The sequence below is a fragment of the Salmo salar genome, chromosome 20, assembly GCF_965601325.2.
Source record: "Salmo salar chromosome 20, fSalSal1, whole genome shotgun sequence".
Classification (NCBI taxonomy): Eukaryota; Metazoa; Chordata; class Actinopteri; order Salmoniformes; family Salmonidae; genus Salmo; species Salmo salar.
Genome location: NC_138310.1, coordinates 93507450 through 93522483, shown reverse-complemented (window position 1 = coordinate 93522483; position 15034 = coordinate 93507450). Strand labels below are relative to the sequence as shown.

Genomic DNA, 15034 nt, shown 5'->3' with positions numbered 1-15034 from the left:
ACCAGACCCATCAGGACCAGACCCATCAGGACCAGACCCATCAGGACCAGACCCATCAGAACCAGACCCATCAGGACCAGACCCATCAGGACCAGACCCATCAGGACCAGACCCATCAGGACCAGACCCATCAGGACCCCATCAGGACCCCATCAGGACCAGACCCATCAGGACCAGACCCATCAGGACCAGACCCATCAGGACCAGACCCATCAGGACCAGACCCATCAGGACCAGACCCATCAGGACCAGACCCATCAGGACCAGACCCATCAGGACCAGACCCATCAGGACCAGACCCATCAGGACCAGACCCATCAGAACCAGACCCATCAGGACCAGACCCATCAGGACCCCATCAGGATCAGACCCATCAGGACCAGACCCATCAGGACCAGACCCATCAGGACCAGACCCATCAGGATCCCATCAGGATCAGACCCATCAGGACCAGACCCATCAGGACCAGACCCATCAGGATCGCCATCAGGACCAGACCCATCAGGACCAGACCCATCAGGATCCCATCAGGACCAGACCCATCAGGATCCCATCAGGACCAGACCCATCAGGACCAGACCCATCAGGACCAGACCATCAGGACCCCATCAGGACCAGACCCATCAGGACCAGACCCATCAGGACCAGACCCATCAGGACCAGACCCATCAGGACCAGACCCATCAGGACCAGACCCATCAGGACCAGACCCATCAGGACCAGACCCATCAGGACCAGACCATTGTGATCATCTTGCTGGGCCTTTTCCTTCCCTTCCTGCTGTAACAATGAACCTGACTGGGACTCACCGAGATGCTACGTCTACATTGATGGGTATATAAGACAGCTTGTCAATCTCTTCCTCCATTCCCCCATCCTCATGGAGTAGCTCCACGGAATCCAGAGTCCGCCCCCCCCTCACATCACCCTGCATGTCTGTAATTACACTGGGAACATCATTCTCCGTTGTCTGTGAAATAAGGGTATCAGCATCGGAGTCAGTGCCCTCGGTAACCACTTCCGGGAGCTCAGTCACTATCACGCCGCCCCTGAGCGCACCACCACGGTAACCTCGGCTACATTACCATTTACACTACAGGCAACGGAACCTTGCAATTCCGATGGTTGGGGTTGAGTCTGGACCCGGGGCAGAGGCCGAGACTGCCCCCGAAATCCCCCGGCCTGCTCTCAGATCTGGACCCGGGGCGGAGGCCGAGCCTGCCCCCGAAATCCTCCGGCCTGCTCTCAGATCTGGACCCGGGGCGGAGGCCGAGACTTCCCCCGAAATCCCCCGCCCCGCTCTCAGATCTGGACCCGGGGCGGAGGCCGAGACTGACCCCGAAACCCCCAGCCCACTCTCAGATCTGGACCCGGGGCGGAGGCCGAGACTGCCCCCGAAACCCCCAGCCCACTCTCAGATCTGGACCCGGGGCGGAGGCCGAGACTGACCCCGAAACACCCGGCCTGCTCTCAGATCTGGACCTGGGGCGGAGGCCGAGCCTGCCCCTGAAATCCCCCGGCCTTCTCTCAGACTCATAGTATGGCAGTGTAACAATGAATCCTACCACCCCGTAGCATGGCAGTGTAAATTCGGTGTCCTCCAAGGAAAAGGAAAATAAAATCTTTGCGTGCAAATCTTCTTCTGGATGTCCTGGGTTCGGACGGCATCGTTCGCCATCCTTGTTGGAACTGAATCCATTCTCAAAACCCCCCTGCGCTGTTTTACAAACAGGATCACACAATATATATATACATCATGATTACCTTTCATATAACCTATTAATATAGTGCTTAGCTTTAATCTCTTACAGGAATTCGAAAATACAACTTAGTCAAAATTCTTTACACTTTAACTACAGCACCAGAATCACGTGGACTGAACAATAGACTAGCCTGGGCAATGGAAAGGACTTTACACTTTAACTACAGCACCAGGTTGAAATAATCAGGAAGGAGATAATATATATAGAGACAATCAGGAAGGAGATAATATATATAGAGATAATCAGGAAGGAGATAATATATAGAGAGACAATCAGGAAGGAGATAATATATATAGAGATAATCAGGAAGGAGATAATATATATAGAGATAATCAGGAAGGAGATAATATATATAGAGATAATCAGGAAGGAGATAATATATATAGAGATAATCAGGAAGGAGATAATATATATAGAGATAATCAGGAAGGAGATAAGACAGAAATAAGCAAAAAAAGGACAGCAAACCTTCTCACCACCCAGGGCACCCTCACACCACACAAACCACCCTCACACCACACACAGTAACCTCACACTAACAAATCACACAAGAGAGAGAGGAGAGACAGACAGAGCAAGAGAGAGGAGAGAAAGACAGAGCAAGAGAGAGGAGAGACAGACAGAGCAGAGAGAGGAGAGACAGACAGAGCAAGAGAGAGGAGAGACAGACAGAGCAGAGAGGGAGAGAGACAGACAGACAGAGCAAGAGAGAGAGAGAGAGACAGACAGACTGAGCAAGAGAGAGAGAGAGAGACAGACAGACAGAGCAAGAGAGAGAGACAGAGAGACAGAGAGAGCAAGAGAGAGACAGACAGATAGACAGACAAAGAGAGAAAAACAGAGAGAAAGAGAGACAGAGGTACAGAGAGAGAGACAGAGAAAGAGAGACAGAGAAAGAGAGACAGAGAGAGAGAGAGAGAGAGAGAGCGAGAGGGAGACAGACAGAGAGAGCGAGAGAGAGAGAGTGAGAGATAGAGAGAGAGAGACAGAGAGAGACAGAGAGAGAGACAGAGAAAGAGAGAGCGAGAGAGAGAGTGGTTGATACAGTCTGGTAAGGATGAGTCAAAGGCACTCAGGTCAACTGCGAATCCATCACACTGCAGCCATGCTCCGTTGATCCCCAGTGCCAGGTCAGATACATACAACAAACCCACACACAATGTGAATCCATCACACTGCAGACTGATGTCAATTTAGAGAGCTGCATATTTCATAGCATTTCACTGTACTGTTCACACCTGCTGTATACTGTGCACATGACAAATACATGTGGATTTGCTCCTAGATGCAGCCCTGGTTAAGACACATGACTCCCACACCCAGGAAACCTGTGGTTTCCTTTCTCATCTCAGAGATACCAATATAGGTAGGAGAACACATGCAGTACTATCTTTAAACACGATCCTTACCCTGAGTCGTCGTCCGTACACGGTCACCTGTCCTCGGGCCTGCTCCTTACGCTGCCGCCACTCTACCAGGTTCAGACCGTTGTCGATGGCCAGGGTTACATTCCTCTTGCTGACCGTGGGGTTGACCGTCCCGGCCAGCAGGTGGGGCTCCGTGTGCAGGGACACCTCCATACCGTTGGCCAGCACCAGACGCAGAGAGCCGTCCAGACCGATGTAGTAACTGTTTCTCACTTGGTCTGGAGAGAGGAGAGAGGACAGAGGAGAGTGGACAGGACAGAGGAGACAGGACAGAGGAGAGAGGACAGAGGAGAGAGGACAGAGGAGAGAGGACAGAGGAGAGAGGACAGAGGACAGAGGAGAGAGGACAGAGAAGAGAGGAGAGAGGACAGAGGAGAGGACAGAGGAGAGAGGACAGAGGACAGAGGAGAGAGGACAGAGGAGAGAGGACAGAGAAGAGAGGACAGAGGACAGAGGAGAGAGGACAGAGAAGAGAGGAGAGAGGACAGAGGAGAGGACAGAGGAGAGAGGACAGAGGACAGAGGAGAGAGGACAGAGGACAGAGGAGAGAGGACAGAGAAGAGAGGACAGAGGAGAGAGGACAGAGGAGAGGACAGAGGAGAGAGGACAGAGGAGAGAGGAGAGAGGACAGAGCTGGATGTGGAGACCAAAATCAACTGGTTTTGTCTAAACAATTGAGAAAGGGATTACACTATGAACCCAGCTCTCTAAAGTTCCCACAAATGACACTCCACCTAGACAGTATTCACTCCTCTGTAGGTCACTCAGGAAGTAGAGTCCTACAACACCTCTGTAGGTCACTCAGGAAGTAGAGTCCTATAACACCTCTGTAGGTCACTCAGGCTAAGAGGAGACGTTAGTGAAGAATATACAGTGCCACCGGAAAGTATTCAGACCCCTTGACTTTTTCCACATTTTGTTACGTTACAGCCTTATTCTAAAATGGATTCAATTGTTTTTCCCCTCATCAATCTACACACAATACCCATTAATGACAATACATTTTTGCTAATTTATTAAAATTAAAAACTGAAATATTACATTTACATAAGTATTCAGACCCTTTACTCAGTATTTTGTTGAAGCATCTTTGGCAGCGATTACAGCCTTGAGTCTTCTTGGGGATGATGCTACAAGCTTGGCACACCTGTATTTGGGGAGTTTATCCCATTCTTCTCTGCAGATCCTCTCAAGCTCTGTCATGTTGGATGGGGAGCGTCGCTGCACAGCTATTTTCAGGTCTCTCCGGAGATGTTTGATCGGGTTCAAGTCTGGGCTCTGGCTGGGCCACTCAAGGACATTCAGAGACTTGTCCCGAAGCCACTCCTGCGTTGTCTTGGCCGTGTGCTTAGGGTCGTTGTCCTGTTGGAAGGTGAACCTTCGCCCCAGTCTGAGGTCCTGAGCGCTCTGGAGCAGGTTTTCATCAAGGATCTCTCTGTACTTTGCTATGTTCATCTTTCCCTCGATCCTGACTAGTCTCCCAGTCCCTGCCTCTGAAAAACATCCTCACAGCATGATGCTACCACCACCATGCTTCACCGTAGGGATGGTGTCAGGTTTCCTCCAGACGTGACGCTTGGCATTCAGACCTAAGAGTTCAATCTTGGTTTCATCAGACCAGAGAATCTTGTTTCTCATGGTCTGAGAGTCTTTAGGTTCCTTTGGGCAAACTCCAAGCGGGCTGTCATGTGCCTTTTACTGAGGAGTGGCTTCCGTCTGGCCACTCTACCATAAAGACCTGATTGGTGGAGTGCTGCAGAGATGTTTGTCCTTCTGGAAGGTTCTCCCATCTCCACAGAGGAACTCTAGAGCTCTGTCAGAGTGACCATCGGGTTCTTGGTCACCTCTCTGACCAAGGCTCTTCTCTCCCGATTGCTCAGTTTGGCCAGGCAGCCAGCTCTAGGAAGAGTCTTGGTGGTTCCAAACTTCTTCCATTTAAGAATGATGGAGGCCACTGTGTTCCTTCAATGCTGCCGAAATGTTTTGGTACCCTTCAGCAGATCTGTGCCTCGACACAATCCTGTCTCTGAGCTCTACGGACAATTCCTTCGACCTCAGATTGGTTGTTGCTCTGACATGCACTGTCAACTGTGGGACCTTATATAGACAGGTGTGTGCCTTTCCAAATCATGTCCAATCAATTGAATTTACCACAGGTGGACTCCAATCAAGTTGTAGAAACATCTCAAGGATGATCAATGGAAACAGGATGCACCTGAGCTAAATTTTTTGTGTCATATCAAAGGGTCTGAATACTTACAGTATCTCACAAAAGTGAGTACACCCCTCACATTTTTGTAAATATTTGAGTATATCTTTTCATGTGACAACACTGAAGAAATGACACTTTGCTACAATGTAAAGTAGTGAGTGTACAGCTTCTATAACAGTGTAAATTTGCTGTCCCCTCAAAATAACACAACATACAGCCATTAATGTCTAAACCACTGGCAACAAAAGTGAGTACAACCCCTAAGTGAAAATATCCAAATTGGGCCCAAAGTCTCAATATTTTGCGTGGCCACCATCATTTTCCAGCACTGCCTTAACCCTCTTGGTCACGGAGTTCACCAGAGCTTCACAGGTTGTCCTCTTCCACTCCTCCATGACGACATCACAGAGCTTGTGGATGTTAGAGACCTTCCACTCCTCCACCTTCCGTTTTGAGGATGCCCCACAGATGCTCAATAGGGTTTAGGTCTGGAGACATGCTTGGCCAGTCCATCACCTTAACCCTCAGCTTCTTTAGCAAGGCAGTGGTTAACGTTCTGACCAGTATGAGGGTTATTTTGTTAGTGTAGGCTGGTCAGGACGTGGCAGAGGGTATTTGGTTTATGTGGTTCGGGGTGTGTGTATTATGTAGAGGGTAGTTGATTTATGTATTCCGGGGTTTTTTTTGGTCACTGCTCTATGTTAGTCTATTTCTATGTTCTTTCTAGTTAGTCTGTTTCTATGTTTAGTTAATTGGGGTGTGGACTCTCAATTGAAGGCAGGTGTTGTCTAGTTGCCTTTGATTGAGAGTCCTATATATTAGGGTGTGTTTGTTTGTAATTTGTGGGAGGTTGTCTCTTGAATTGCTGTCTTTTGCCGTCAAGTCTGTATTCGTCATCCATCATTTTGTTTTGTTTGTGTAAGTGTTTTCATTCAAGTTAATTATGAGCACTCAACCCGCTGCGCCTTGGTCCATTCCTGACGACCGCCGTTACAGCAGTGGTCGTCTTGGAGGTGTGTTTGGGGTCGTTATCATGTTGGAATACTGCCCTGCGGCCCAGTCTCCGAAGGGAGGGGGATCATGCTCTGCTTCAGTATGTCACAGTACATGTTGGCATTCATGGTTCCGTCAATGAACTGTAGCTCCCCAGTGCCGGCAGCACTCATGCAGCCCCAGACCATGACACTCCCACCACCATGCTGGACTGTAGGGAAGACACACTTGTCTTTGTACTCCTCACCTGGTTGCCGCCACACACGCTTCACACCATCTGAACCAAATAAGTTTATGTTGGTCTCATCAGACCACAGGACATGGTTCCAGTAATCCATGTCTTTAGTCTGCTTGTCTTCAGCAAACTGTTTGCGGGCTTTCTTGTGCATCATCTTTAGAAGAGTCTTCCTTCTGGGACGACAGCCATGCAGACCAATTTGATGCAGTGTGCGGCATATGGTCTGAGCACTGACAGGCTGTCTGTCTGTCTGTCTGTCTGTCTGTCTGTCTGTCTGTCTGTCTGTCTGTCTGTCTGTCTGTCTGTCTGTCTGTCTGTCTGTCACTCAGTCACTGTCTGTCTGTCTGTCTGTCTGTCTGTCTGTCTGTCTGTCTGTCTGTCTGTCTGTCTGTCTGTCTGTCTGTCTGTCTGTCTGTCACTCACTCACTCACTCACTCAGTCAGTCACTGTCTGTCTGTCTGTCTGTCTGTCTGTCTGTCTGTCTGTCTGTCTGTCTGTCTGTCTGTCTGTCTGTCTGTCTGTCTGTCTGTCTGTCTGTCTGTCTGTCTGTCTGTCTGTCTGTCTGTCTCTCCCTCTGCCAGCTAGGCTGCAGGAAGTTAAGGTAGTGTGGGAATAGGTGCTTCACAGCATCATCTAATGCATGCTGAATATTCCGTTGGAGAAATCAGGAATCCGCTGCCGTTCTGATGCTTACAGGAAGGAATGTTGAACACCGGCATTGGTAATCCAATCAAAACACGGCTAAACAGCGGAATAGAGATCACAGCTGAGTTCTGAGCCCTCCCTTGTCAGCCAGGGAGATTTTATCTAACATAATGCAAGACTAAATATTTCCTCTTTTTATTCACACTCATCTTGTTAGCTGTCTACTCTGTTTTGGGGAAGCTGGGTAAAACCAGTTGAGGGCTCAGAATAACACATGTGATCGCACACATCTCCACAAGCACCACACACACATACACACACACACACACACACACACACACACACACACAATAAATAGATAACTAAGAATGCAGCAAAGTCAGCACTGTGTGTGTGATTACCCTGTTTTCAATTTTCAGAGCGGACAATAGTGAATTCATTAAGATGACAACTCCTGGCTCCTCTCTCAGCAGATGGCCAGCGCAAGGTCATCTCAACTAAGCAGACCAGTCAACAACACACAGTAGACATGTGAGGAGAGGTCAACAACACACAGTAGAGATGTGAGGAGAGGTCAACAACAGACAGTAGAGATGTGAGGAGAGGAGACAGTAGAGATGTGAGGAGAGGTCAACAACACACAGTAGACATGTGAGGAGAGGTCAACAACACACAGTAGAGATGTGAGGAGAGGTCAACAACAGACAGTAGAGATGTGAGGAGAGGTCAACAACAGACAGTAGAGATGTGAGGAGAGGTCATCAACAGACAGTAGAGATGTGAGGAGAGGTCAACAACAGACAGTAGAGATGTGAGGAGAGGAGACAGTAGAGATGTGAGGAGAGGAGACAGTAGAGATGTGAGGAGAGGAGACAGTAGAGATGTGAGGAGAGGAGACAGTAGAGATGTGAGGAGAGGTCAACAACAGACAGTAGAGATGTGAGGAGAGGAGACAGTAGAGATGTGAGGAGAGGAGACAGTAGAGATGTGAGGAGAGGTCAACAACACACAGTAGAGATGTGAGGAGAGGAGACAGTAGAGATGTGAGGAGAGGAGACAGTAGAGATGTGAGGAGAGGTCAACAACAGACAGTAGAGATGTGAGGAGAGGTCATCAACAGACAGTAGAGATGTGAGGAGAGGTCAACAACAGACAGTAGAGATGTGAGGAGAGGAGACAGTAGAGATGTGAGGAGAGGTCAACAACAGACAGTAGAGATGTGAGGAGAGGTCAACAACACACAGTAGAGATGTGAGGAGAGGAGACAGTAGAGATGTGAGGAGAGGTCAACAACAGACAGTAGACATGTGAGGAGAGGTCATCAACAGACAGTAGAGATGTGAGGAGAGATCAACAACAGACAGTAGAGATGTGAGGAGAGGAGACAGTAGAGATGTGAGGAGAGGTCAACAACAGACAGTAGAGATGTGAGGAGAGGTCAACAACACACAGTAGAGATGTGAGGAGAGGAGACAGTAGAGATGTGAGGAGAGGTCAACAACAGACAGTAGACATGTGAGGAGAGGTCATCAACAGACAGTAGAGATGTGAGGAGAGATCAACAACAGACAGTAGAGATGTGAGGAGAGGAGACAGTAGAGATGTGAGGAGAGGTCAACAACAGACAGTAGAGATGTGAGGAGAGGTCAACAACAGACAGTAGAGATGTGAGGAGAGGTCAACAACACACAGTAGAGATGTGAGGAGAGGTCAACAACAGACAGTAGAGATGTGAGGAGAGGAGACAGTAGAGATGTGAGGAGAGGTCAACAACAGACAGTAGAGATGTGAGGAGAGGTCATCAACAGACAGTAGAGATGTGAGGAGAGGTCAACAACAGACAGTAGAGATGTGAGGAGAGGAGACAGTAGAGATGTGAGGAGAGGAGACAGTAGAGATGTGAGGAGAGGTCAACAACAGACAGTAGAGATGTGAGGAGAGGTCAACAACAGACAGTAGAGATGTGAGGAGAGGAGACAGTAGAGATGTGAGGAGAGGTCAACAACAGACAGTAGAGATGTGAGGAGAGGAGACAGTAGAGATGTGAGGAGAGGAGACAGTAGAGATGTGAGGAGAGGAGACAGTAGAGATGTGAGGAGAGATCTGAGATGTTTGTGGACCACTCCAGATGTATATCTGTGTTTCCTCCGATACGGAGGTGCAGCTGGATTCCGGGTTAAGCGGGCGGGTGTTAAGAAGCGCGGCTTGGCGGGTCACGTTTCAGAGGACGCATGACTCGACCTTCGCCTCTCCCGAGCCCGTTGGGGAGTTGCAGCGACGAGACAAGATCGAAACTGGATCGCAATTGGATATCACGAAATTGGGAAGAAAATGAGGGTCAAATTACAACAACAAAAAAAGAAACCGTGGTTGTTGACCTGTCCATGCGGCGACCTCGGGGTTGTCATCTCTTCTTTAACACAGCACTCTCTGGGAGCTTTGGTATCGATATGTGTGTGTGTGTGTGTGTGTGTGTGTGTGTGTGTGTGTGTAGGGAGAGTATTTTTAAATCAAACATTAGCGGTGGAAAAATCTTTACAGTCTCTCAGAACGTGAAACGAAGCTGGAGAGTTCAAAGCTATCAATCGGTAATCAATACGCCCCTTGGTGAGCCGCAAAATACGACATTAAAACGCCACAGTACGCAAGGTTAAGTCTCAAATGACACCCTGTTCCCTACATATCCCTACTCTATCCCCTGACCAAGGCCAATAGGGATTAGGGTGCTGTTTGGAATGCACCCCGATAAACATTCGAGTTCCTGACCTCAGCCACACCTTCTGTCCAGTTCTGACTGATTGGATTTCCTAAAACACAAGCTTTCTCTTCATGGCTAAAGTTTGGAGACATAAAATCTATATTTTGCTGCTTTCATACGTGTGAGTGGGAGGTCTGCTCAGAATAGGAGCCAAGCTGAGAGCAGGAACAACAAATCTATTCATTTATTCGAGCCAGGGATGGGCAACTTTGATGAGGGTTGGGGGCCGCAAAAAAACTCAACTCATCAAAACGTTGCAGTTTTAAAAGCAAGTTTACTGCAATGCTACACATTTTGACATGGGGAGGGGAAAATATTTTGCAATTTTATTACTAATTTCATGCAATTCTACACATTTTGCCATGGGGTGGAGAGATTACTACAAGTTTAGATAGCTGGCTAGACTAACTACCAATCTAAAACATGAGTGACTGACGGTGACTGACATAACAAGAGAAAAAAAACAATTATCTGTGGTCCTATAAAAGTTGGGCTGACAGATGTCCATCCCTGATCTAAACATAATGATGCATCAACAACAGGATCCTAAATCATCCTGTACCGAAAACACATCATCATCCTCATCATCATCCTCATCATCATCATCATCCTGTACCGAAGACACATCCTCATCCTCATCATCATCATCATCATCCTGTACCGAAGACATATCATCATCTTCATCCTCATCATCATCCTCATCCTCATCATCATCATCATCCTCATCCTCATCATCATCATCATCCTGTACCGAAAACACATCATCATCATCATCCTCATCCTCATCTTCATCCTCATCATCATCATCATCCTCATCATCCTCATCATCATCCTCATCATCCTCATCATCATCCTCATCATCATCCTGTACCGAAGACATATCATCATCCTCATCCTCATCATCCTCATCCTCATCATCATCCTCATCATCATCCTCATCATCCTCATCCTCATCATCATCCTCCTCATCATCCTCATCATCATCCTCATCATCATCCTCATCATCATCCTCATCATCCTCATCATCATCATCCTCATCCTCATCATCCTCCTCATCATCATCCTCATCCACATCATCCTCATCCACATCATCCTCATCCTCCTCATCCTCATCATCATCCTGTACCGAAGACATATCATCATCCTCATCATCATCCTCATCCTCATCATCATCCTCATCCTCATCATCATCATCATCCTCATCATCATCATCCTCATCATCATCATCATCCTCATCCTCATCATCATCCTCATCCTCATCATCATCCTCATCATCATCATCCTCATCATCATCCTCATCCTCATCATCCTCATCCTCATCATCATCCTCATCATCATCATCCTCATCATCATCCTCATCCTCATCCTCATCATCATCCTGTACCAAAGACATATCATCATCATCATCCTCATCCTCCTCATCCTCCTCATCATCATCCTCATCATCATCCTCATCCACATCATCCTCATCCTCCTCATCCTCATCATCATCCTGTACCGAAGACATATCATCATCCTCATCATCATCCTCATCCTCATCATCATCCACATCATCCTCATCCTCCTCATCCTCATCATCATCCTGTACCGAAGACACATCCTCATCCTCATCATCATCATCATCATCCTGTACCGAAGACATATCATCATCTTCATCCTCATCATCATCCTCATCCTCATCATCATCATCATCCTCATCCTCATCATCATCATCATCCTGTACCGAAAACACATCATCATCATCATCCTCATCCTCATCTTCATCCTCATCATCATCATCATCCTCATCATCCTCATCATCATCCTCATCATCCTCATCATCATCCTCATCATCATCCTGTACCGAAGACATATCATCATCCTCATCCTCATCATCCTCATCCTCATCATCATCCTCATCATCATCCTCATCATCCTCATCCTCATCCTCATCATCATCCTCCTCATCATCCTCATCATCATCCTCATCATCATCCTCATCATCATCCTCATCATCCTCATCATCATCATCCTCATCCTCATCATCCTCCTCATCATCATCCTCATCCACATCATCCTCATCCACATCATCCTCATCCTCCTCATCCTCATCATCATCCTGTACCGAAGACATATCATCATCCTCATCATCATCCTCATCCTCATCATCATCCTCATCCTCATCATCATCATCATCCTCATCATCATCATCCTCATCATCATCATCATCCTCATCCTCATCATCATCCTCATCCTCATCATCATCCTCATCATCATCATCCTCATCATCATCCTCATCCTCATCATCCTCATCCTCATCATCATCCTCATCATCATCATCCTCATCATCATCCTCATCCTCATCCTCATCATCATCCTGTACCAAAGACATATCATCATCATCATCCTCATCCTCCTCATCCTCCTCATCATCATCCTCATCATCATCCTCATCCACATCATCCTCATCCTCCTCATCCTCATCATCATCCTGTACCGAAGACATATCATCATCCTCATCATCATCCTCATCCTCATCATCATCCACATCATCCTCATCCTCCTCATCCTCATCATCATCCTGTACCGAAGACATATCATCATCCTCATCCTCATCATCATCCTGTACCAAAGACATATCATCATCATCATCCTCATCATCATCCTCATCCACATCATCCTCATCCTCCTCATCCTCATCATCATCCTGTACCGAAGACATATCATCATCCTCATCCTCATCATCATCCTGTACCGAAGACATATCATCATCCTCATCATCATCCTCATCCTGTACTGAAGACACATCAAAGTGTGAAGTCTAAGTAATTTCCTACTTTTGGTCACATGGTCAGGAACATGTGATACTGTAAGCCTAGCTGTGTATAAAGAACTATTCTGTTAACAAAACAAATTTTACAAATGATAAACATTGAAATATATTGATGGAGAGAAGTACAGAATATTCCTCCATTTTGTTCCCCCCCCCCCCCCCCCACCCCCTCCTCTCTCACAGTAAATTGTGACCGTAAACTCTCATAGCCGAGACAACACATCCCCGTTTCTTCAGTACAACGTTTTAATTTTCCTTTCCAATAAAGTTTCATTAAACAGAAACGGCTAACTCACCTTGCATGAGCATGTATAAGGTTCCAGAGGCCGACAGGTTGGTGGTGATGGTGATGCCCTCCTCCTTGCTGGAGCCCTCTGCCCGAACGCTGACGGAGCTGTCTGTGTCTGTACGGTAGCTACTAACCCGGCCAGTAGGGTAGGTCACGTTGGTCAGACGGCCATAGCTGTCATACCTGAGGACAGAAGAGACGGTAGAATAGAAAAGTCCATAGTAAGGCAGGTCAGACAGGAGGACATAACAGTGGTAGGATAGACAGTCCTCTCTACATAACAGTGGTAGGATCGACAGTCCTCTCTACATAACAGCGGTAGGATTGACAGTCCTCTCTACATAACAGTGGTAGGATAGACAGTCCTCTCTACATAACAGTGGTAGGATTGACAGTCCTCTCTACATAACAGTGGTAGGATAGACAGTCCTCTCTACATAACAGCGGTAGGATAGACAGTCCTCTCTACATAACAGTGGTAGGATAGACAGTCCTCTCTACATAACAGTGGTAGGTTGGACAGTCCTCTCTACATAACAGCGGTAGGATCGACAGTCCTCTCTACATAACAGTGGTAGGATAGACAGTCCTCTCTACATAACAGCGGTAGGATGGACAGTCCTCTCTACATAACAGTGGTAGGATAGACAGTCCTCTCTACATAACAGCGGTAGGATGGACAGTCCTCTCTACATAACAGTGGTAGGATAGACAGTCCTCTCTACATAACAGTGGTAGGATAGACAGTCCTCTCTACATAACAGTGGTAGGATAGACAGTCCTCTCTACATAACAGTGGTAGGATAGACAGTCCTCTCTACATAACAGTGGTAGGATAGACAGTCCTCTCTACATAACAGTGGTAGGATAGACAGTCCTCTCTACATAACAGCGGTAGGATGGACAGTCCTCTCTACATAACAGTGGTAGGATAGACAGTCCTCTCTACATAACAGTGGTAGGATAGACAGTCCTCTCTACATAACAGTGGTAGGATAGACAGTCCTCTCTACATAACAGTGGTAGGATAGACAGTCCTCTCTACATAACAGTGGTAGGATCTACAGTCCTCTCTACATAACAGTGGTAGGATCGACAGTCCTCTCTACATAACAGTGGTAGGATAGACAGTCCTCTCTACATAACAGTGGTAGGATCTACAGTCCTCTCTACATAACAGTGGTAGGATAGACAGTCCTCTCTACATAACAGTGGTAGGATAGACAGTCCTCTCTACATAACAGTGGTAGGATAGACAGTCCTCTCTACATAACAGTGGTAGGATCGACCATCCTCTCTACATAACAGTGGTAGGACCGACAGTCCTCTCTACATAACAGTGGTAGGATCGACAGTCCTCTCTACATAACAGTGGTAGGATCGACAGTCCTCTCTACATAACAGTGGTAGGATCGACAGTCCTCTCTACATAACAGTGGTAGGATAGACAGTCCTCTCTACATAACAGTGGTAGGATAGACAGTCCTCTCTACATAACAGTGGTAGGATAGACAGTCCTCTCTACATAACAGTGGTAGGATAGACAGTCCTCTCTACATAACAGCGGTAGGATAGACAGTCCTCTCCACATAACAGTGGTAGGATAGACAGTCCTCTCTACATAACAGTGGTAGGATCGACAGTCCTCTCTACATAACAGTGGTAGGATCTACAGTCCTCTCTACATAACAGTGGTAGGATAGACAGTCCTCTCTACATAACAGTGGTAGGATAGACAGTCCTCTCTACATAACAGTGGTAGGATAGACAGTCCTCTCTACATAACAGTGGTAGGATAGACAGTCCTCTCTACATAACAGTGGTAGGATAGACAGTCCTCTCTACATAACAGTGGTAGGATCTACAGTCCTCTCTACATAACAGTGGTAGGATAGAC

The 15034-nt window shown here is 47.2% G+C and overlaps 1 protein-coding gene across 1 annotated transcript in view; it reads right to left on the bottom strand.

Moving 5' to 3' along the window:
* tenm4 (teneurin transmembrane protein 4) overlaps positions 1–15034 on the bottom strand; it is a 653198-nt gene that overhangs the window by 66170 nt on the left and 571994 nt on the right. Inside the window, 2 exon segments of the mRNA XM_082966126.1 lie at positions 3173–3408; positions 13145–13320. Coding sequence (XP_082822252.1) covers positions 3173–3408; positions 13145–13320 — 412 coding nt within the window.